The 26,091-nt window shown below is 34.1% G+C and overlaps 1 protein-coding gene across 1 annotated transcript; it reads right to left on the bottom strand.

Annotated features, from left to right (window-relative positions):
- Positions 1–616: 616 nt before the first annotated feature.
- Positions 617–19,755, bottom strand: LOC144962451 (poly(U)-specific endoribonuclease-A-like). Its single transcript, XM_078895403.1, has 6 exons — positions 19,596–19,755; positions 16,156–16,256; positions 10,888–10,986; positions 9,710–9,941; positions 5,050–5,194; positions 617–4,017 (listed from the first exon to the last, which is right to left on the bottom strand). Exons 1-6 carry the CDS (start codon positions 19,607–19,609, stop codon positions 3,727–3,729), a joined length of 882 nt encoding a protein of 293 aa, XP_078751529.1. The 5' UTR covers positions 19,610–19,755; the 3' UTR covers positions 617–3,726.
- Positions 19,756–26,091: the final 6,336 nt, after the last annotated feature.

Genomic DNA, 26,091 nt, shown 5'->3' with positions numbered 1-26,091 from the left:
TCACTAAAAGTCTCATCCAGACACAAGCACAGGTCCCAACTAAGAGGAATACACTCAAATGTTTACCAATCATATAATATAATTTGTAAACTAAACATAATACAATGCATAACAACAGAGAGATGATTTACAAGGAAAAAAATATCATCTCCCAAAACTATAACTATACATTCGACTGTTTCCCTCTCAGCCAAGGACTCTGACCAAGGTCAGGACAAAACCAAACAATCTCATTCCAAGAATAAGACAGAAAGCAATTGGAAAACAGATAAGAGGGGATAAAAGACACAGAAAGTACCTCCCTGCCCGCTATGGGAGGTAGGAACCCCATCCAGAACGAGTTTTTAAAACACAACACTTTATACCGGTAAAAAGGAAGGTAATGGAATAGTAAAATAATTTTATTAGTCTCTCTCTCTCTATCTCTCCCCCCCCCCCCCCCTTTCCCTTATTCTACTAGGGGAGAGGTGAGTATAAGTCAAGTCCCCCTCCCCAAATTCCAACTAAATAAAGAAATCTTCTAGGCACCTTATATTTTGGGATGCTAGCTAAAAGTAAAAGGAAAATATGGTCAAATGTTTTGTAACAAAATATAAAAAAATGAAAGCAACAATACTTTTAAACTTCAACGTTGCAAAAACTAAGTTTTGCTAAGTTTGTTTTTATTTGATTAGGTTAAATACAAAGAGGTTTTTTTTTTGTTTTTGTTTTTTAATTAAAAGAAAAAATAATACAGTGTTGTTTGTATAAAGAAAGTATAAAATTAAACAAGATTGATGCCTTAATTGTCAGACCATTGGATATCAAAACTTTAGCGTTACAAACACAAAACATTACGAATCCAATTGTCAAAATACACCTGCCCCTTCTGAGGGCGCTGGAATCAACAATTAATCTCAGTTTGAAAATGAAAAACCAACAATGTCTGGGAAATGATTTGTCTTTGTAAAAAAAAAAAAAATGATGTGGGCGATTAAAAAAGCATTATCAGCTGTTTCAAAAACAAGACCAAAAAACAAATAATAAATAAATAGGACATAATCCATGAGTGTCTTTTATTATGGTTTTCATTTCATGAGTTGTATTAAAACCTGTATTGGTTGGGAAACGGGCGTTGGTCTGTCTGTCTTATCCATTCACAAAATCTAGAAAAATATCAGCTTATGAATTTTGCTTTGTTTATGTCAATTCACACGCGAAATACTGATATTTATTCAACACCTTTTATTACTCTTTGTGTCACTAAGTAGTTAGGGATAAATAATTCTAAAATTACGACACATGCACATATATACCACCTCAACCCCACAAACACATACAATATTATTCTCAACAAAATACTTCAAAGAAATAATTAAAACATGTTTAAAAGATTGTTTGCAAGATCGAGGTAATTGAAAATAAAAATTACCATTAATTTTTTGTATAATTTGTAAATGCACCGACATTCCAATTTTTAAAAAATCACTTAAAATTCAACAATTCCCTTGACCAATCACAAAGTGTTAATTTAAAAAAATAATACTTAAAAACATAACTATAAAATATATGATGGAAGACAATAACTAAACTTTAAAGGGGGGAAAAAATTATATTTTTGCAAAACCACAAATATTATTATTATTATTATTATTTTTATTATTATTATTATTTTCATTATTATTATTATTATTATTATTATTATTATTATTATTATTATTATTATTATTATTATTATTATTATTATTATTATTATTATTACTATTATTATTATTATTATCTTGGACAGTTCCTCGTGACATTATTGAGTACCGTTTAGAAATGCTCAAACCAAAAAACTCTGGACGTCAGCATTAAAGGCTGTTGTTTCTCCTAGTTCAGATTAATCAAGATTTATATTTTATGCCTTTTGATATCTTATAAAAAATAGTTCCTAGCATTGGCTACAGATTACCAACATGGGTAACAAAACAATGTGAATGAAAGATACCATTACACTTATCGACCCTCCGCATAACCAGACAGAAGAAAGCAATACTTTGTTGTTAATACTATGAGATTCCTTTCAGTTTAAACACATCCCTGAGTAAGTTGGAATCAATGAAAAATGATTTACCATTGGTCCCCTGTTTACAATGAAGACAATGCATGGACAATTTGGCAAGATGGCAAATGTCTCATTTTAAATTCCTATGGCAGTATGGCTTTAAAAAAAAGTCCATATTGAAACGTTTGACAAATTTATATCCCAAGATAGTATTCATAAGAAATATTTCAAATGTCATGTCCAAAACTAAAAATAAGTAAATGAAAGTATCAATTACACTTACACAGTATAGATAGAAAATCCAAATTTTATTATAGCTAGTCAAATAAGGGATTTACCAAAGCTGATACCCATATCGGACATGAGACAATTGACTAACACATAACAAATGCTAATATTGTGTCACATTGTCCAACCACTATAGTGACATAAGGGCACTGACACGAGACAATTGACTAACACATAACAAATGCTAATATGTATTGTGTCACATTGTCCAACCACTGTAGTGAGATAAGGGCACTGCAAGTTTCATTCCGTGGGATATAATCTCACCCAAAAATGGCATTACTGTGGGATCATCAAGGAAGAGTGACCGTGATACTGAATTCATTAAACAAATGGAAGTGGTATACAAACGAAAATAAATAAATAAAGTGTGTATAAATAGAAGAAGCAAAAAATGCACAAAATTAAAGTAAAATACAGTTATGGTAAAAAGTTATTTGCTGTGTGAGAAGTGTTAAATATGACTATTTTGAAGTGTTTACACAAAACTGTTAAAATGTCTGACATGTAAATCAACCGTACCTGCCACAAGTAATAAAGATTATAATATATTTTTTTTCTCAATAATTCAAATTTTAAAAATAATTAGACTTTAAAGAAAATAATCTGTGACAGTCTAAAACTAACGGTATTAAGCCATAATTACTTAAACCATAACTTTCAATGCTTTATATACTGAGCGTCAAAAGTATTGCATTCAACCATTCGAGTCTTTTATAAATGTAAAGAACAATTTGAAGATAATCATATTGACTTTAAATGTGCTAGAATTAAAATGTGAGAAAATCTATGTTAATAGTTGTAATATTGTGAACAAATGAATAAGTCGAAAAGCAAGACTACAAAAAACAAAATGGGAAACTCGACAGTAACAATGTACATATTTTTTCTCAACAATATGGTAAAATTTGTTTGAATTTGAATGATTGAAAACGAGTAAAAAAATAAATATTTTCATATATAATTTTTTTTTAAATCACAATTCTATATATAAATTCATATCAGGAAAAGTTTGATCTCCAAAAATCTGTAATTGATTGTTATTGTACAAGTGACAGGTCTAAATTAACCATATATTTAATTTTTGGAATAATGCACTAACATAGCCAACTTTTGAAACTTCGGAGCTAGGACACTGTAAAGTTTTGAATTGTTTTTGAAATAAGATTATCTTCTACTATTTTGTTGCTTACACTATTGTGTAAACAATGTAGTTTCTTCATCACTATATGAGATAAATATTTACCATTTTTAAGAGAACACATAGCAAGACTTGGGAAGATTAAGATTAGTCTTAACTCAAAAGATAAAAAATGTTGGTTACGATAGTACATGATTCCACCAACAAATTGTTCTACAATCAGACAATTTACCTCGTCATGACAACGAGGCTACAATATCATCTTGGAGGTTTACCACTTCTTTCTAGAGTACTGCTTTCCATGCTGTTCCATCCTAGCAGCAGCAATGTATGCAGTGCCAAGTTTGCGCCATTTACCGTGACTGTGGACAGTGAGTTCAACCTCATATTCTCCCATCTGAATGTCCAGCTTGCCATCTCGGTCCAACAAGAGACATATAGTGTACGCGGCAATTTCAAACTCAGGGGAGGAGCCTATGAAAACACTACACATGGGCTTAGCCTTTTGGTCCTTCCAGTCAAATTGTACAGCCAGCAGACGGATTTCCTCATCATCTTTTTTCTGGAAAAAATCATAATTTAATTGAAATTCAAATCAGTAATGTTTATTTAGTCTATTAATAAAAATTACGCTTTCATAAAATTGAAACATAGTAGTTTTCGTATCCCATGTCTTCTTTATATTATTTTCATCTCAATGTTTTGACAGAAGCCACTTTTCTATTCATGAACAATAAATCCATTGAAATTTTATTTGGACTTTTAAGTTGGTCTCTTGAAGACAAATTACCTTAGAGCAAAATATTTTCAATTCTACTATCAATAGTTGTAAAATATATTCAAAAATATAGGGATGACCATTAATTAAACTCCTCTTCTTCGTATCACGACACTTGCATTTGAACTGAAGAACAATGTATCTATTGGTACAACCAAATAAAACATAAAAATGGGAGAGGCGATTTGATGTCAGAGAACTTTTAAATTTTTATTTGTATTCTTTTGTGTACCTAAGTGTGATTATGTGTGTGTGTGTGTGTGTATATATATATATATATATATTATATATATATATATATATATATATATATATACATAAATAGATACATAATTGTGTATGTGTGTGTTTTAGTGTATTTGTTTTGTCTGGATTCCTAATGCTATCTTGTATCATACACAACTTTTCACATTCATAGAGAGCTCGCAAATGTTTTATTATTAAACTTGAAGTGTTGTAAAAAAAACAAAAAGGCAATATTTTAAAGTGCATTCAATATTGGAAGGCTCATGAAATATACCAGGTGCACCTGAAAAGTCTTGACACCTAATGGTTATTTTCGATTGCACTTAACTCAGTAGTGGACACTCTATACCAAAATGTGCTTAATATATTCCTCCACTACGTCATCAAACATTGATAAGCGGCTATTTCTAGCACAATAGTGGTAACTTTGATTTTGCAATTTGTGTTTTACTACTGAGAGCTACATCCCCCCGCCCCCCCCCCCCTCACACCCACAAAAATATATACACACTATGTGCAATAAATTATTTTTAATAACAATTCAACTACATTTCAGCATGAACTACATACAGTTTCTCTCCTGAAGTATCCATGGTAGTCAATGTTGCCAGCCTTTTCCTGGAGGTAAAATTGAATCCAGTTGTGAAGACCGATCAATTCCTCCCCTCTTCCCTCTCCGACAAATACGTGCTCAAAACTGCAAGAATCTTTACGACTGGGAAAACAAAAACATTGCCAAAAATATAATTATTATAATAAAAACCCAACAATTAAAATGAGGAAAGTCAATCATCATTAAAAAAAAAAATAGTGTGCAGAGTGAAATATGGATAAAACAGGGTAAGATCACTTTCATAACTATAACATGTTTAAAATGCAGGCATTTCGAAGTATGGAGAGTAATTGAACGCTACCTGAAATTTGGAATATAAAAATTAACATCTATTTTGAGGGGGAACATTTTTGAAAGAAAAGGACAATTATACATATTAAAAGGTAAATATTAAAAAAAAAAAATAAAATAAACCCAAAAATAAAACTCAATATTTACAAGATGAAAATGATGATGGTGTTTGCATAAAGGCTTGGGAATGAGAATATGAGCATGTGCCAAAAGTCGTTTTCAAAACATTCACCACAAAAATGCTCCAATTCAAAATTATTGAGAAAAATAAACCATGGGAAATCTTTATTTTTATTCCTTTCTCTGGGTTAAATGATGAACAATAACCCAAGAACTGATTTTGGTGAAGATGAACATTTTGGTTAATTTGATTTTAATCAATAGCATTTATTTTTGGTTTTTATTTGATGTCTTTCTTAAGTATGTGTGTCTTAATTTGAATTTTTTAATGAATTTTTGAAAATTGGTTATTTTTGCAATTTTTAGGTCATGTTTTGCGCAGAGTAGATTTTTTTCCTCATTTTTAATGCAATAATTTATAACATCTTAATACAATCATAGTCTTGAAAAAAAAATGGGTGATTTGTTAGTGTTGTGTAGTGAGAGTTCAAGATATTTCAGACATTTGGGATTATAATCTATACTGTCAACGGGATTTGAAAATGGGGCTTTGGCCCATTTGAAATGCCACCAAAAAGTCCTAAGTTCAAAGCTGCATAACTTTTTAACTAATTGCCTAATCATGTTGATTGTTGTAACACAAGTCTTCGAAATAAATGTACTTTCCATAACAGGTAACATATTTGCTGTATGTATGATTTGAGAAATTGGTTTGAAGTATCCAGTTACCACTCTGTCTGTAATCTGAAAACCACAAACAACCTTTATCAATTCAACTAGGGACTATCAGGAAAGTACCATGAGTCATATATTATTGGATATGCAATACCAACTGTGATATTCAGCCTGACTGTCAAATAGAATACATGAAGAAGTGGTAAAAGAAGAAATTACATTGATCATCATTATGTATTTAAACAGTAATAGTGATAATAGTAGTAGTAGTAGTAGTGTATGGCTACACCTCCAAATTCATTTAGTCAACCCAGCTTCAGAAGTCTTTCTCTCCACCCTAAGAACTGTTTCATAGCTGTCACAGTAAAGGTTGTTCACAATTATCTTATTAAATTTTATTTTATTAAGAACTGAATTCATCTCACTCCAGTTATATTTCGGTAGGCTTAGATAAACTTTACCTTCTAATATTAGATCGTCTTTCCTTTTATAGCCTTCCCTCGAATTAATTTCTAATTAGTGAATACTTTTCGTTCTACATTCTGTCACGTAGCCATTTATTATAAAAGCTGATAAGTCTAACATTCTACACTCACTTCTCTCCACAATCTATGCCGGACGGCCAGTCGCTCCATTCCTTATATATACTGGAAGATTTTTATATTTTGGGACTTTGTGGATATTATATCTCCACCATCAAGACGCCGGAGCTTTTACCTTTGACTGTATAATCTTCAAGGATCAAACCTGAGCCCGCTGTCAAAGAACTATACAATAACCCCTTACCAATTGCCTGGAAGCGGAATTTTACGAGCCCGAGCCTGTTATCAGAGGAATATATCATCCAAGACTGTCAACTGCCTGGAAACGTAAACTTACGAACCTGACATATTATCATTGATCATAAGTTACGTAATATATTCACATCTCTATTTGTAACTGCCACAATCACTATTTATCTCTTTTAATTAAATTTCATCTTTATTTTTATTTCATTTTAAACAAATCGTTAATTGTTCTTCATTTATAGTAACTAGTAAATTCTGGGGCCTCATTCTACATATATCTTTATGCATAGTCGAGTAGCTCTTTACTCACTTGAGACCATGACAATAGCCACCTAAAAGTCTCATTGCTGGACAGTGGAGGATGATGTGATCGCTGGTCTCTGGAGCTGTGGGACACTTAAACAGTAATAGTGATAATAGTAGTAGTAGTAGTGTATGGCTACACCTCCAAATTCATTTAGTCAACCCAGCTTCAGAAGTCTTTCTCTCCACCCTAAGAACTGTTTCATAGCCACCTAAAAGTCTCATTGCTGGACAGTGGAGGATGATGTGATCGCTGGTCTCTGGAGCTGCCTGACACTTCCAACGGGCATTACTGTTCCCAAGTTTCTATTTGCACATATTTGATGCAGTTCTGTCATGTCCTGTTAAGAGGTGATTTAAGGAAACCCAGTATTTAAAATAAAATATTAAATGACCAGTATCATCCACTAAGACCATCAGTTATTATGTCAGAAAGAAGTGGTCGCCCTTTCTCTATTACAACGAAAACAGAGAGACACCGAAAATCTTTTCTGCCGTCCAGTATTAGGCTTTATAACAACAAGCAATAATCATTTTATATAATTATTTCGCATTTTTACTTTTTTTAAATGTAAATATTAATTTATTAATATATTTGTTTTTTAATCTTTTCAATTTTCAATTTATAGTGCCAGTTTTAACTATTTTACAGTGTTGAAATTATTCATATTATAAAGCGCAGCTCTGGTTATGGAGCTGTTCCTTTTTTATATATACATCCTATTTCCATTGTATTTTTATCTTATTGTGTAAATTATAACACGTCTGTACCAAAAATTTCCTTTTTGGGATGCAATAAAGTATTATTATTATTATTATTATTATTATTATTATTATTATTATTATTATTATTATTATTTCCTGGCATTGTGAAATGCAGGCGTTATTTTGCTGGGTTGTGATGTTGCCTCCTCTAGGCATTTCCCTGTTCCACATTTCTCACCAATGCAGAACACGATATCAAGCACAGAATTCAAAAGGCAAACCAGGCTTTCGGCATGCTGAAAAACTTTTGGAAATCAAAGCAAATAATGAGAAAGACAAAGCTGAAAATATACAAGAGCAATGTTTTAAGTGTACTGCTTTATGGAAGTGAAAGCTGGAAAATGACATCCTCCTTAATACAGAAACTAGAAGCCTTTCAGAACAAGTGTTTAAAAAGAATTTTTAATTTATTTTGGCCTACAAAAATAAGAACAGTGGATCTATTAAAGAAAGCTGACTGCACTAGCATTGATAGCCAAATAAAAAGAAGAAGATGGCGTTGGCTGGGTCATGTGGCCAGAATGGAAAAAGGGTCACTTCCCAAGACAGCCTTGTACTGGACAGCAGATGGGAAGAGAAAGCGGGGAAGACCCAAAAAAACCTGGCGAAGGACGATGGAGAAAGAATTAAAGGAAGCAGGCCTGTCCTGGAATACAGCCACCGCAAAAGCAGCCGATCGCAAAAAATGGAGATGTCTGGTGGATGCCCTATGTGCCTCAAGGCCCGAAGAGGATTAAGTAAGTAAGTAAGTAACATTTCTCACCAGTTCTCTTCCGCGTTGAAGGAATAGTGATTAAATAGCGGTCAGTCAGGTTTTTAAAAATATTACAGTCCTTCTTTTTTACAGAAAAGAACAAGAATTAGCAACATCAATAGACGACTTGCAGAGGAGAATCAAAATCAGAACTGAGTTTGTGACACAAATGGTGTCAGATTGAGTATGGAAAAGCTTGCATCGCTGTTTCCAAACTACACCATATAAACATGGAGGCTTTTCCAAGCATTAACTCTTTCAGCACGATTGGCCACACTGTGCAGCCAGGTATGCACTACCGTAAATGTTGAGTGGCCTCAGGGTGTGAACAGTCTTATATGACATAAATAATAATGTAAACGAAGCCGAATTTCTTTGCAGCAGTATGAAAAGAAACTGCAATCATCATTTCTATGTTTAGAACATTTAATTTGCATTAGGAAAGTCATTTAATTGATATTCTGTGCCGAATCCGAAAGTGATCCTACCTACACTTTGTCTTAGCTTGTCTTCTTTCATTTTATTTGTCAACATAGGCAGCTGCATTTACATCCAAAAGAATGTTTTAAAACTTACCAATCATAAAATTTTAACCACTTTTCATGTAAATATGTGTGTAGAATTAGTGTTTTAGATGGTTGTGAGTTTAGTGTTAGTTAATTGATGTTTTTTAGATGAATCCTCATTTTTGGTTATTTTTTGACACTACAACCCTCTGTTCAAATCGTTAACAATTTTTTGATTATATGCACTTATGTTTTTCAGTTCAAAATTTAAAACCTTGACAGGACATATGAATCACCCTGTATATATAAAAAGTATATTTTCCAAAGTCGAGTATCTCGACCGATCCTACGATATTGCAGAAAAATAGCAATACTCTGTAATTTTTGCTTATCAATGAAGATCAAAAGTTCTCACCCTCCATAACTTCTGGCAAAGAGACGGAACCAAATATCCTTTAATTGCTTTTTGAATTTCCATACATCCTCATCAGCCTTCCTCTTCCTGACCAGGAAATTGTGAGCCTCTTTCATCACCTCTGTCTCCATTATGGCAGTGAGAAACTCTTCAATTTCTTCACGCTCTTCACGGGTGACGATCTCTTCTTCCCCAACCTCTAACTCAAAATTATCCAGAAGGTTACGGAATGCTGGGAAAGAAAAACAAAACTAGATTTTTGTCACTGCAAACAGCAAATAAAAAATCTGTATTTTCATGAGATTGTGTTATGATCTAAGAGAGATATTTACCTTAAATTTTCCTTTGATCACATACTCACCAGCATAGGACAATGGTTAAAAATGTTATAAGTTGGTTCTTTTTGTATTATCTTTGGGTGAGAGATTCAACTTTCATGGTGTCATCCAAAGTGACTTGCCACTTGTTTCAACTAATAAATTGTTTTAATATGTTCTCGATATTTAAACTACTAAAAGTATAGTTTCATTAAATATTAAAATTCCACGAAGTGGTTTCCGTGAGTTTTCATATTGTGTAATTAATATCCACCAAATGAGTTCAAAGTGCTTTACAAGGGGCTCCAAGCAAACTGTGATCACCTTTTTTTCTTTCTGTCGAACCCAAATTGTAATAAAATAAGCTTGAGCTTTCCATATAGCACTTTAAAGCAAACGCCCTTGGGAGTCACAAAACTGTTTACCTCTTGGATCCATCATGGAGGTTTGTTTTGAATGTTTTGTTTACATCAATCATAATGGGATTGGGTTGATTAAACTATATTTAACAGGAGATTGGTGCAGTGATAAAAATCGTATTGCTATTTATTGTTAGATTATTGTATGAAAAGGTGGAGTGAGGTAACCTACTTACTTACATAAAATGGCGGGTGTGACATAAACCAAATAACTCCTTCAAATCGGTAAGGGCCACACTAAGCTGCCCTCCTCCAATGAATTCAAGGAAAACTGATGAAAACAAATTGTTGAGCCATTCTTTTCATAGTTACTCAAAATATATTAAAATCTCATTCTTTTTATGATCTTCTGACTGGAAAATGACCTTTCTGTTACAGCACTTATAAGTGCGATGTGATCCGCTTTGTTTTAAAAGAAATAAAATCTGTGAAAGTATCAAACCTTTGTAAGTTCGACGTTCAAAGACATTATCATCCACCCAGGCAAACAGGTTATCCCTGGCGAAGTCCTTGCTTGTATCTCTGGAACTGCAGACATAACCTAAGCAGGAAAAGAAATGAAAATAATGTATCAAAAATCAAAATTAATAACTGAATTTAAATCCCTTTTATCCTCCATCTCCAATGGAAAAGTTTCCTTCAGATTCTATCTAAAGAAAACACTCGGTAAACCCAGACACCAGCATGCAGTGAAGCACTGTATTGTGAGCAAAATTGACTAAATTTTGTGCTCTAGGGAAAAAAAATGAGTTGCAAATGGTGAGCCTAAACTTGTTCCAACCGCTATGTGCAAGTGCTTTGCTTTATCCCCTTGGCCATCTTACTCATGCATTTCTAAGGTGAATTATGCCCTTCACAATGCCTCATTTAATTCCTCTGCCAGTCATTTGGGTCATTATTTCCATTTGATGTTATGCTAGTCGCCTGCTTGGTATCCTTTTTGTACTGTTTTGTTTTTAAGGGTTTTACGGCGCTTGCAACACATTTAGGTTATACCAGCGCCAGTAAAAAGGAAGAAAATGGGATAATAAAAAGTTCTAGAATTACAATTAAAGCACCCAAGAAAAAGTAAGACATAGGGGAACTGGGAACAAATAGGGATCAGATATAGATAGTATGCAGATGACGTCACTCAGGCCTTTGTTCTTGTTTTTGCCATCCGCGTTTGTGAGTTGTTCTCACTAAACTGTATTAACAAGACTATAAAAGTTCATGGTTACACAGAGTTTGTGTGTTGGTCCGTTATACTTCCGGATGGCAATGTTGTGAACTCCTTGGCCAAGCGCATTCTATCTATAGATTCCAAGAGTACACCACCAATGTACTTAGTTTGAGATCACCTATAAGTCTCATCCGGACACAAGCACAAAATCCAACAAAGAGGAATACACTCAAATGCTTACATTATACATTTAAAATAACTAACAGAGAGATGATTTACAAGGAAAAAAATATCATCTCTCAAAACAATAACTATGCATTTGACTGTTTCCCTCCCAGCCAGGACTCTGAACAGGGCCAGGACAAAACCAAGTAATCTCATTCCAAGACAAAGACAGAGAGCATGTTGGAAAACAGTTATAAGGGGATAGAAGACACAGTATGTACCTCCCTGCCCACCTTTTTGTACTTAATCACCCATCACCGTCTATAGTCAATTACTCATACCTCAGTCGAGTTGGGCAATGTATGAAGTGCTTTACCTAAGGACACATGACCAGGAGAAAATTTTTGAAAATACAGTCATTCATCAAGTCACTAATCACGCCCACTATTGCTTGAAATTATTAATGAGGAACACCCACTGAGCAGCTGATACCAAGAAAAGAATGAAAGAGTCAAAGAAAAAGTAAACTGACATCTCTTAAGTTATTGTAACACGCCTGACCGGCGAGTCTTGTTTTCGTTTTGCTCTTAGAATTACGTATTTTGAGTGATTTTTATCTGACATTTCGCCTGGATTTTAATACCATCTGATTTGTGATAGTCTTGTGGTTTTATTGATATACATTTTAACGATTTCTAACAGAGGATTTTTCGACAATTTTAAAATTTTAAGTATGGATTTTCCAAAGTCAAACATAGTTTTAAACTCCTATTTGTTTACAGCCATATTGGAAACTTTATTCACTGTGCTCTATTTTACAACTTTTAACAACTACACTGTTCATAGATCTATTTATAATACTTATTTTATGAACAGATTCAGAGGGGATAGACGAAAACAACGCCCTATTACCACCGTCATTGGTCACCGGCCAACCCCACGCCCGCTCCCCCTACGACCTCGATCCTCGCTTCAATTTATCAACACTCGTCCCCCATCCAATCTAATCACTTCAATGAATACTCCTCAACGTTCCTTGTCAAATGTCAACACTGTCCGTGACAATCAGCATGAAATTAACGACCACCATGACAACAACTCGCAGCAACAGCACCGTTTTGAGCAACAACAACAACAACAACAACAACAACAACAACAACAACCTGCCAGTAATGATCATACCAGTATAAAAATTTGATTACTAAATGTTAGATCGTGCCGTAATAAAACTCAAGACATAATTGACATAATTGAAGATCATAAAATTACTATTTTTGTCATCTTGGAAACATGGCTTAATCATTCATATGATGACCCAGTTCTGAAAGCAATTACACCCGAAGGCTTTTGTATTAAATCATTTCCACGCATTGGTAGGAAAGGAGGTGGAATTGCAATTATTTACAACATGTCTCTCCTTGATAAGATATCATTCCACCACGATGATTTTAGAAGTTTTGAGTACGCTGGATTTGCCATTCATACAAATAATTTTAAAAAGTCGTTTCACTGTGTCTACCGCCCACCACCAAGCCAACAAAACAAAATACCAACAATTGACTTTTTATCAGAGTTCGGAGAATTTATGTCTATTCAATCCATTAACAAAAAGCATAATATTTTTATGGGTGATTTTAACATTGATTATTTCGGAAACAAAAATGAATCCAAAGTATTCCGGGAGCTTATTGATTCAAACAATTCTATTCAACTCATAAGCGGTCACACAAACAACCATGGCCACACTATAGATCATGTCATTACAGACATTGAACATTCTCTCTCTTCACCTGTCTTGAATATTGATAAATTAATATCGGACCATCATTTAATTGTGTTTTGCGTTTTATTCCCAGTGAAGCTTGAAATAAAAAAGATGATAACATCTCGGAATATGAAGAATATAAACATGAACATTTTTAAACAAGACCTTGACCATAACGTTGAAAATATACATGATGCATATGGTCTCCACGAGTCGATTGTTGGTACGGTGGACAAGCATGCTCCCTTAAAAACCAGAACAGTGAGGGTAGACGCCAAGCACCCTGGTATAATACCGAAATGAAATTGACTGGATTAGCCAGGAGGCGGGCAGAAAGAAAATGGCTCAAGTCCAGAGATGCTGTTGACAAAAAATTGTACATCGCGGCTAGAAATGATGCGAAAGCCGTCAATTTCAGGGCAAAAAAGAAATTCTATGAAGACAGCCTGAAAAACGTCGAGCGTTCGAGACAATTGTTTGCCTTGACCAAGGAACTGCTGGGACAACAGACGCAAGCATCTCTCCCATCTTTAATCGATCGTGCAGATCAACCAACTCGCTTTGGTCAATATTTTAAAGAAAAAACGGATACCATCAGGAAAGAACTCTCATCGGAATCGATCCAAACAACATTTGACAAGTTTCATGGTGATTCGTTAACAGATTTTTCACTGATCACTGAAGCTGACTTACGTGACTGCATTATGTCGTCTCCAACTAAAAGTTGTGATTTAGACCCCGTAAATACTGCCATTCTAAAAAAGTGCATTGATGTAATTTTAACACCATTTACATGTATCGTTAATAATTCGCTGCAGTCAGGTGCTGTACCAGACATTTACAAAGTTGCTCATGTCAAACCCTTTTGAAAAAACCTGATCTAGATAAAGAGAACTTAAAAAACTATCGCCCTGTCTCTAATCTTCCTTTTCTTTCTAAAATCTTAGAAAAGCTTGTTTTGAAACAATTACTGTCTCATCTTAAAAATAATTGTCTTGAAGAAAAATTTCAGTCGGCTTATAGGCAACATCATTCGACGGAAACCGCACTTGTTAGGGTTGTTAATGATCTCCTCTTTGTTATAGACAATGGTTCATGTTCTTTGCTGAATTTGCTTGACCTATCGTCTGCTTTTGATACTATTGATCACACTCTTCTTCTCAAACGTCTTGAAATTACTTATGGCGTGTCTGGTGCAGCGCTTGATTGGTTTAGGTCATATTTGTTTAATCGTAAACAGATTATTACGGTGGATGAATATAGATCTGAGGAAATCATTCTTGATTGTGGGGTTCCCCAGGGTTCAGTACTTGGACCCGATCTTTTTGTTCTGTACGTTGGACCTCTGTCTAAAATCATCAGAAGTTTCGGTCTGTCTTACCACCAACATGCTGATGATACGCAATTGTACTGCGTTTCCAATACGAGAAATTTACAAGAAGTTTCAGCCAATAGTAAGAATTGTATCCAAAGTGTTAAGAAATGGATGAATGAGAACAGACTGAAACTAAATGATGATAAGACAGAGGTGCTGTATGTTGGGAACAGGAAGTGGAAAAGTGAAACAGATTTGAAGCTGGGGGATGCCTCCATTCAAATTGTTGATAAAGTGAAAAACGTTGGCACATTCTTAGACTCTGGACTGTCGATGCAGCATCAGGTTAATAATTTGGTTAGATCTCTCTTTTTCCAACTAAAAAAGATTGCTTCCATTAGACGGTTCATATCTGAGGATGTGACCAAACACCTGGTTGTGTCCCTCGTACTATCGAAATTGGATTATTGCAATGCTCTGTTGATTGGCGCTTCGCAATATAATCTGAGACGTCTTCAGATTGTCCAAAACAGCACTGCCAGGCTAGTATTCATGAAGCGTATGTGCGATTCTGTCAGACCTCTGCTTCATGACCTGCACTGGCTGCCTGTTGAGAAAAGGATTAAATTCAAAGCTTGTACTTTAGTGTATCGTTGTCTTGAAGGTACTGTCCCTTCCTACATTTCAGAACTAATTGAAATATATTCAAAACCCCGCCCCTTACGTTCGGCCAGTGATTCCACCAAACTAGTTGTCTCTCGAATACGGAAAAATGCTGGAATGAGATCCTTTTCTCATTTCGTACCCTCTGTTTGGAACGCCTTACCACAGAGCATTCATGAAAAAGACTCTTTGTCTATTTTTAAACGTTCGCTTAAAACATATCTGTTTCGTCTTTAGTAGATGTCATGAGAAGCAAGATAGGTCTGTCTGGTTTCTATTGTGAGTTGTGTGTCTGGGTGTTTGTGTGTGTGTGTTTGTGTGTATGTATGCTTGTGTGGGTGAATGAGCATGTGTCAGCCAAAGTAATTTGTAATTCAAGCGCTTAGAGTCTGGTGTCTCTGAGTTATAGCACTTTATAAGTTTTCAGCATTATTATTATTATTATTATATAACACTTACACCATTTTTATTTTCCTTGAAATTTTTGGCTAAAAAAATATATCCAAAATCCAGGATTTAGACCCTAAAAATTCTGTATCAACTGCATTTTCATATAATGAAGCAAATCTTTGTAAGAACAAAACAAAACAAAAACAACAACAACAACAACAACAATATAAAAAAACCACCTTCAGCCTACCTTGCAAATCAAGTTCATAGTCTGTCCCATGGTGACATTTGTTGTCATCCATGTCCCATAGTTTGCTGATGATATCAGACAGTTCACTATCTGCACTGAATCTGAAAATAAAATAATCAAAAGCTAGAAAGTTGACAGCACTTAACACAGATTTATTAGAATTTTAATGCCTTTTTATTATAAAGTGGTGATAATAATAATAATAATAATAATATTATAATAATAATAATAATAATAATAATAATAATAATAATATAATAATAATAATAATAATAATAATAATAATATAATAATAATGATAATAATAATAATATAATAATAATAATAATAAATAAAATAATAATAATAATAATAATAATAATAATAATAATAATAATAATAATAATAATAATAATAATAGTATATGTTATGGGTGGTTGTTATTCGATACTTACTCAGTACTTACTAAGGTAGCCAGCCTTAATAAGTACTTGAATATCTTGACTGCTAAGTCCATACTTTTCGATACCCTATTTCTCAAAAAGTTTCGACTCATATGTTTTTAATTTCATCCAAGAAGTAAATCTTGAGATATCATTTACAATCAAGAAGGTAAGCAAATTTCTGAAAAGATATCCAAATGATCAACAGATAACATTGACAAGATAATATTTCTTGCAAAGAACTGGAAGTGCTCATTTCTCTCATTTTTTTTTCTTTCTCCATTGCTTTTGTAAAGGCTATCCTCATCTCTCTTATTTTGTTGTTACTGTCTTGTGTTTACATGATGATGTTGTAGAAAATAAAATTTGGAGGTTTAAATATGATCTTTATATAAAAAACAACAAAATTAAAGAAACCCCCCCTCCCCCCCCCCAAAAAAAAAAACAACAAACAAACAAACAAAACAAGCCAACGAAAAAACCCAGTCCTACTCCAAGCAATTTGGGTGACTGTGAGATGCGAAGGAAGGGTATAACAAGGGAGGTAATCGGGTTATTATATCCAGTGCATTTAAGATTATGTTTCCCTTGATTTTGCTAAATAAGTACTCAGTACTTATCGATACTAAAAAATAAAAATTGAGCTTTTATATAGCGCAATATCCACTAAATGTGCTCAAAGCGCTTTACAAAGGGTCCCTGACCAACAGCAATATGTAATGTGTAGAACGAGACAAGAAGCCTGTTAGGCGATATTACAAATTTTGGACAGAGACAACGCTGTTGACGGCTTGGTATTCATTTTACACCTGAGTACGGTGAGAGAATGTGAGTAAAGAGTCTTTTCGAAGGACTCCAACTATGCGCTGAGCGAGGCTCGAACCCAGGATCTTCCGATCCGAAAGTGAGTGTCATACCACAAGACCACATAGCTGATACTGGTTCCTGTTAATCGATACAGTACTCGATAATAATAATAATATGCCCTATCGACTAGTGCCCACCCTTAGTGTGTAATTCTTTGTGGCCATCAGTCAAAGTTGGCAACGGTCACTTCACCTCAAATTGTTGAGTGCCATACAAAAAAAAAAAACTTGACCACAATCCAGTATAGTAGTAGTAGTAGTAGTAGTAGTAGCAGTAGTAGTCAAGTTGTGTTCGGTGATACAGTAAATGATGATATGGTAATGGTGGCAAATTCAGTGTATTATCACCTCCCTCACCGGCAAAAGTACAATCAATTAACCAGCAAGACACAAAGTCCTAGAAAATTTTCATTCACCAGCATTTCTGTCTACACCGGCAAACTTTGACCCATGTTTGTGTCAAGCATGGTATACAGACGATGCCTCAGATCTAATTGAAGAAGAATTGACAGATCTGAATATTGTGTGCACATTGTGTTGCTCAAATCAGCAAATTTAAAAAGATTTTCTTAACCACAGTCCACAATCATCATCTTCGCCATCACGACTGATGATTTATCACAATAGAAAATGGAATAGTAAAAAGTTCTAGAATTACAATTAAAGCACCCAAGAAAAGGGAAGACAAAGGGGAATTGGTTCAAATAGGAAACAGATGTAGATTCCAACAGCACACTATCAATGTACTTAGTTTGAGATCACCTAAAAGTCTCATCTATAACAAGCACAGGTCCCTACTAAGAGGAACACACTCAAATTTTACAATTCATTCATAACATGTAAACAAAACATAATACAGTGCATAACAGAGAGACGATTTACAAGGAGAAAAATACCATCTCTCAATACATTTGATTCCTTCTCTCTCAGCAATGGCATCAGGCCAGGGCCAGGACAAAACCGAGTAATCTCATTCCAAGACAAAGACAGAAAGCAAGTTGGAAAACAGATATAGTGGGATAGAAGACAAAGTAAGTACCCCCACTGCCCACAATGGGAGGTCAGGAACCCCACCCAGTAGCCACTGAAGTTGAAGATATTTGCAGCGACCAGAACGATACTGAAAGACCCTTTTCGTGTGGATGATGATGGGGTATTTCGCATGCGGGGAACCATGCCCGACGAGATAGCCAGTAGATTTATGCTAATGAGATGGCCATAATATGCATAATATATAAAGATATAGATTCAGTAGGGAGATCCCATTGACGTATTCGTATGTCTTTGGAGATTCCCACTTAGTCTTAGATTAGGTGGCGACGCCCATTTCGGTCTCAAAATCGAGACCCCCACTTCAGGGCGACCTCCCACTTCGGCTGGAGATATTATCATTATTATTATTATTATTATTATTATTATATTTTATACCATCGTGAATAAGATATTAAAAACTATTCACAACAGAATAAAACTGCGTGGTCATGGTATTACCCGCTCATACTCCTCCTCATAGCGATTGGATTGTGTGTATAGCAAATTTTGTTTGGTGTGCAATTAATTACGGTGTGTATGGACACCCCCTTGAAGAAAAACTACAAAATAATATCTGCTGTTGTGAAATAAAATTGGCAGTTTCTATTCATTAAAATTAAAAAGTCCTTTATTATTATTATTAAAAAGCACTTCACTTTGTCTCAGGTGACTAGGATAGGACTAAAATCGACGTAAACTTATATATGTTCACGTCGACAAGATAAAAAATATAATATAGCCCTAGGTAGAGAATAATGAAAAGTGATGAGTAATCAATTCCTGGAATTCAAGTGTCATCATATGTCATATGGTCTGTTACGGTTTCGATTTAAGGTCTAGACTAGTACCGAATGTTTTTTTTTTGATAGAAAACAAATGCATCTTCAAATCTAAACTGCTTTTGACGGTAAGCGTTAAGTTTTTTTGTTGTTTTTTTTTCTGTCCAACCGAATGATTGGAACAGTTAAATAAGCTAAGTATTGGTACCACCGGCGCAGCTCTCTAACTCCTTAAGTTTTGACTCATCTCGAAGAACACAATCTCTAGAGTCAATTTGTGGATTAGACTAGAGACTTTGGTTCTACACAATATATCATGTTAACAACTTCAGTTCACTTACCCTCCCCCAGCCATTGTGTCACGAGAATTATTGAGCTGAAAAATTGAAAAAGAATTTAACTGCCCTAGCCTATCCGAATGTAGGATATTTTCTCGACACAGATTCAGATTGTCTCTCGCGATTGACACGAAAGCGAATTCTGCTTCCGTGACTCTGTGACCCGTGACCCATGAACTCGACGTAACCGGCCAGCACTGCAGAGAGGGAAGGGCAGAACACAGAACAGGTAGGGCAAGAGCAATGTGGGTCTGTGTGACAATTTATTTGGATACGTGTTATGCTAAGTGCTAAGACTACACAACAAAAGATTGCTTACGCTGACAAATAATTTTTGTTAGCCTTCCTTCAAGACCGACAAAATGGCAAGAAAACAAGAAGTTGGATGATGGATGTCAGAAAAGAATACGACGAAAAAAGGAATCGACAGGAAAACATAATATGTACATTGGTCGGATTAGTTACAATGGTCTGCCAATCACCTCCCAATAGAAATTGAATGTCTCTTTTGTTTAATTTATTTGTCAAATCTTTTTAAAAGCATTTTCTTATTTAAATGTAGTTCATGTTGCATTGCTTTGATAAAGTTTTGCTTTCATCATTCATTTTTCAATAAAATTCAACAACAAAATATCTAATGAGGCCTAATGAGTATAATTATAATCATGTAAACTCATTTAATTTGACAGTCCCAGCCTGTAACGCAGAGGGTTTCTTTCTTTCTCGTTGTAACTCCGTGTACTATATCACTAATATATCAAATTGTTAGACAACATTTTATTGCAAGTTCACAATAGATTATTTTCACTAGTGCCGCAAATGAAATATGAAAAATATTAACGAAAATCAATAGTACCACAAAGTAACTTTTTAAATGACAACAAAGGAGTCAGAAAAACAAATCGATCAAGGTTGACGTGCACTTGAGGGTCGTAATAAATAATAACGTGAAGTTGAATGTAAGCTTCAATTTAATTACAAAAACAGATCAAATGAACGTTTCGGGTTTCCCCTTTATTAACAAAACAGAATGATTGAAACACCACATCTAAGGTGTTTCAATCATCCTGTTTTGTTGATAAAGGGGAAACCCGAAACGTTCATTTCATCTGTTTTTGTAATTAAATCGAAGCTTACATTCAACTTCACGTTATTATTTATTTCTTCGAGCTTCGAGCAGCAACATTTACACTTGAGGATCGAATATCCGAACGCAATTAGGGGCTTGTTTTAAGATCGTTGTATAGGGTTATATGTTGTGGTGGCTTGAGAGCATTTCCATTACAACAAAGACCCCATAATCATTGGGTTATCAGACCTGCAAAAACGTATAGGGTACTTCGATCATGGCCCTTTGCGTGTGAAATAAGTGCTCTACCAGCTCATGGGTAGCCATAAAATGACAATGGGATCGATCTATATTCATGGTTTCGTCCAACCAAGTCATCAATCACATGATTTGTTGCTGTGCAACGATTGGACATTTCTGAATGTATCGAAATATGGATATTTCTCAAACTGTGAACACTTTTCACTATGTGGGTAATTTTGAGCACACGTTGCAATGTGACCAATGACCTCGAGCACATGGAAATGTAATATAGATCGTGCCCATTGATGCGGTGCGTTAGTCAAAATACCAGCCGGATATAACCGTGGCCTTCGTAAAGTTATGGTCAGTATGACGTCAAAATGCCAGTCTTTTGCCACAAAAGAAAACAAATCGTGAGTTGTATTCAATAGTGCAACCAATGAACTAACTTGTTTCCTTGAGCTCTACTAACGACAACTCACTAGGCGGTGCAAAATACAAATAATGACGTCAAACTAGCAGTCCTTTTGGATTTCAGTGTCAGGCTATAACATAACGATGGCTACGATATAGATAGTTCGAAGATGACGTCAGTCAGGTCTTTGTTATTGTTTTTTGCCATCCGCGTTTGTGAGTAATGCTCACTGAACTGTATTAACCCGACTATAAACGTTCATGGATACACACAGTTTTGTGTGTTGGTCCGTTATACTTCCGGATGGCAATGTTATGAGCTTCTTAGCCAAGCGCATACTATCTATAACTGAACGTTTATAGTTTTAGTCTGATTCAATGAATTTAGTGAAAACTACTCTTTAAAATGGCTGGCTAAAATCAACAACAAAGAGCTGAGTGAAGTGAATTTTGTTCCTTCTATATAATGTAGGCATATTGATAGTATGCGCTTGGCTTAGAAGCTCAAAACATTGCCATCCGGAAGTATAACGGACTTACACGCAGGGACGGCTGGTAATAATGGGCAGGGTGGGCAAATAACAGCCTGTTTTTTCAAGTTTTATGCTGTATTACCATGCCGAAATAATCTAATTTAAATTAGATCATTTTAACAGTTAGTACTTAAACTTGATCTTCGTACTAAAATCAATTTGTGTGTATTTTTGATAGATTGAAAATCACCATGCACCCCGTAATGCATAAACCAGGATACGCTCCTGTTCTTTTTATCACCCCCCCCCCCCCCCCCCACTCCACTCCGCCCACATCGTCATCTCATCGTCACGTCGCCTGACGCTGAACTCCGAGTTTGCTGTCTGGCCTCTCTAGTTCTAGGTCGGGCTAATTCAAATGAGCCCACCTTATAAACCAGTGAACACTAAATAGAGATTTTGGCAAACGAACTTTTTCTTATTTATTGCCTTACTTGTGCTGGTACCATTGATGTAATGACATTGGGAAGGTTCCAGTATTGAATTAAATTTATTAATTTACTAATATTATATCAAGTTAGTATTAACTTGTGTTGTTTTTATATTTTTAAATCCGTTTAAATTATTTCTTTTTTTTTTTCTCGTTTACTTTAGTGCTTCTCATTTATTTATTTATTTTTTTTTAAAACAAATTTTTTTTTTTTCAAATTCTTAAAGTAATTACCGCTGTATTTTTATTGTCAGGCTAAATATTTTTGCAAAACAATGTATATTCTATTGTATTCCCTCTAATAAAACAAAACACTTTTATTCAAAAGTCACGACTAAATAAATATATAAAATAAAACCACCATTTTGGTATTCTCAACAATTGAATTAGTATACGAGAAATACTCTTCTGAAAAAAGAGAGAGTTGAATTCTAACTAAGTTATAGAGGAAATAAATACGTTTAAAGTAAGGGTGGGCAGATTCCGTACTTGCCCGTCCTGAAGCTAATACATACATAAGATAGTTCGCGATGAAGAGGCGGGAAGCTAGGGGTTGGTTGGGTAAGGAGTAAAGATAACACGGTCGTTATTGTTATAGTCTAACGAATGCATGAGGAGAGATTGGTAGCATTATTTTGTCTTAATTGTATTGTATGAATTATTGGCGAAAGCCTAAGATTAAATAAACTTTGTTGTTGTTTGTCTTTTTTTGACTATGGAACTGATACTTGTCATAGCAGACCTGCCTACTTGAAATAGGAAAATAAAAATCGTAGTTTTCAGGGTTAATAAAATCGTAGATATTTTAACTACCCTTTAAAAAAAATCACCGGAATTTTCGTCTATTATAGGTATAAAATTTTTAAAAAACGAGAAAAACTGATTGGAAACGTAGTAATGATGGTGGTGGTAGTAATGATGATGGTAATATTATTATTGTTATTATTATTATCATTATTATTATTATTATTATTATTATTATTATTATTATTATTATTATTATTATTATTATTATTATTATTATTATTATTATTATTATTATTATTATTATTATTGTTATTATTGTTATTATTATTATTATTATTATTATCATCATCATCATCATCATCATCATCATCATCATCATCATCATCATCATCATCATCATTATTATTATTATTATTATTATTATTATTATCATTATTATTATTATTATTATTATTATTATTATTATTATTATTATTATTATCATTATTATTATTATTATTATTATTATTATTATTATTATTATTATTATTATTATTATTATTATTATTATTATTATTATTGTACGTATTAGTGGTTTTACGAATGTGGTATTTTTTGTGATTATTAATGGTATCAGTTTATTGTTTGGTTCCATTTACTATTTTTTTCCACCTTCATGTATGTTGTCATCAAATTGTATGATTTATTGGCGAAAGCCTAAGATTGAATAAACTTTGTAATATCGTATGGTAATCATCATTGTCGACGACATCGTCGTTGTCATCATAATCATCATCATCATTAACAAAAACAACAACAATATTAACGACAAGTACTACAATAGCAATAAAAACAATATCAACATCATCATATAATTTCCGTCATCGTCTCCACAACTATCATTCTAACCAACAGCACCACCAAAACCACTACTATAATTACATCCTCCATCACCGTCTCCTCCTCCTCCTCCTCCTCCTCCTCCTCCTCCTCCTCCTCCTCCTCCACCACCACCACCGCTACCACTATTCCAACCACTACCACCACCGGCACAAATATTCTAACCACCAAGAGAGCAGTAGAAATGATGTAATTTGAGCTCTGAATGAAACTCGAGTCATATCGCTGTTGTTGCTTCTCGATGAAAACTTTAAAGTTACTACGTACTACTGAAAACCAGTAATGTAACAGAAATATTAATATCGCCGTTGAGGGATTAAAGCATCTCTTTAATTTTTCGAGTGAACGAAATGGACTTGTATTGTCAAGGTGTTGTCGCATTATGTCTCGTCGCTTTATTTTTTTTGTTGTATTCTCTTTCGTGATTCATTTTTGATTACGTTTGGAATAATTAAAATCTACTGGTATTGTCATTTCATTGTGAGTGTGATTATTTGTGGTTGAAATATTTTATTTTTTTTTAAGGTGAAAAAAAGAAAAAAAAAAAAAAAAAAAAAAATATATATATATATATATATATATATATATATATATATATATATATAATATATATATATATATATATATATATATATATATATATATATATATATGACCGAATCATCTTTGCCCCACCACTATAAATAGGCTAGAACCGCCACTGCTTACACGCAAAACTATGTATAACCTAGAGCGTTTTTGTCTGGTTAATACAGTTTAGTAAGAATTAGTCATAAACGCGGATTGCAATAACAAAGACCAGAGTGACGTCATCTTCGTTTTATGGGGGGGGGGGGGGGGGGCGGATTCTTGATGATTTGTATACTCTTTAAAAAATGTAAAAGTATAGCAATCAAGTCTAATTATTTCTTCTAGCCAGCATGGAGAATATAGATATCGAGTATGCGCTTGGCTAAGGAGTTCACAACAGTGCCATCGGGAAGTGAAACGGACCAACACAAAAAAACTATGTGTTACCTTAAACGTTTATAGCCTGGTTAATACAGTTTAGTGAGAGATGGCACAAAACAATAACAAATGCCTGAATGACGTCATCTACAACATTGTAACGTCATCCGCAAGTATAACGGACCAACACACAAAACTATGTGTAACCTTAAACTCTTAAAGTCTGGTTAATACAGTTTAGTGAACATTACTTATAAATGCGGATGGCAAAAAACAATAACAAAGACCCGAGTGACGTCAACTTCATTCTATCTGAGTGGACTGGGCTACATTCTTTAGGCCTTCAAGGTAAAAAGAGTTCAGATAGAGTTACAGGAATGGCGTCTTTAATACCAAATTCTAAAAACTCTGCGATTTTGAAGTGTAGTGGATTTGAAGAAAGAAAAATGGCTATGATTTTTGTTTAAACTAGGCATTGCCAAACGTTGCACTCATTTAAATCTAACGAAAGAGTGAACATGGAGAGGCTTCGGATGGGAACAATAAAGACAATCGACATTTCGGGTACACCCCTTTGTCAGCACAACAATCAACAAATTAACGTAGAAAAAAAAATATTAAAAATAAAAATAAATTCAATTTTATTTTTATTTGTTTTCCGCGTTAATATGTTTATTGTTGTGCTGAAGGATGTGTACCCGAAACGTCTATTGTCCGTATTATTCCCACCCGAAGCCTCTCCATTATCACTCTTTCGTGAGTATTTTCACGATCCCAGGCTTCAGGCAGCCCCCACCATAGAGAATACAGGACTAGAGATGACAACAGGTAGGAAAACGTCATCAAAAGTGGCTAGTGAGAGGTCGAGCGCCGCCATTTTTTTAAATATGAAACCAGGGACGCTGTGCGATTTAATCTCTATATGAATGTCTTTGACTGAGCTCGATTAACCTTGATTTGTGGACGGAAAGTAGAAAAAAAAGGCCAGGTTTATGATGATAAACCAAATTAGAAATATTAAACTACACTTTTACTTGTACATTTAGACTTGGCTCCAATGATCGGGTTTATATTAATAACTTTTAAAAAATATTATGAATAATTTATAACTCCCTTATTTGTGGGGGCGATTTTGTCATACGTGGTATCAATTTTATTGTAATAAAGAGATAGGAACTTGAGAGTTATTTTTTCTGACGCGAAATTATTACTTTGTAATTTTAGCACTAAGAAAAG

Source organism: Berghia stephanieae, chromosome 1, assembly GCF_034508935.2.
Source record: "Berghia stephanieae isolate SIO BIC M18660-M18661 chromosome 1, UCSD_Bste_1.3, whole genome shotgun sequence".
In the NCBI taxonomy this organism is placed as follows: domain Eukaryota; kingdom Metazoa; phylum Mollusca; class Gastropoda; order Nudibranchia; family Aeolidiidae; genus Berghia; species Berghia stephanieae.
The sequence above is the reverse complement of the archived record's forward strand: the minus strand, read 5'-3'. Positions and strand labels throughout refer to the sequence as shown.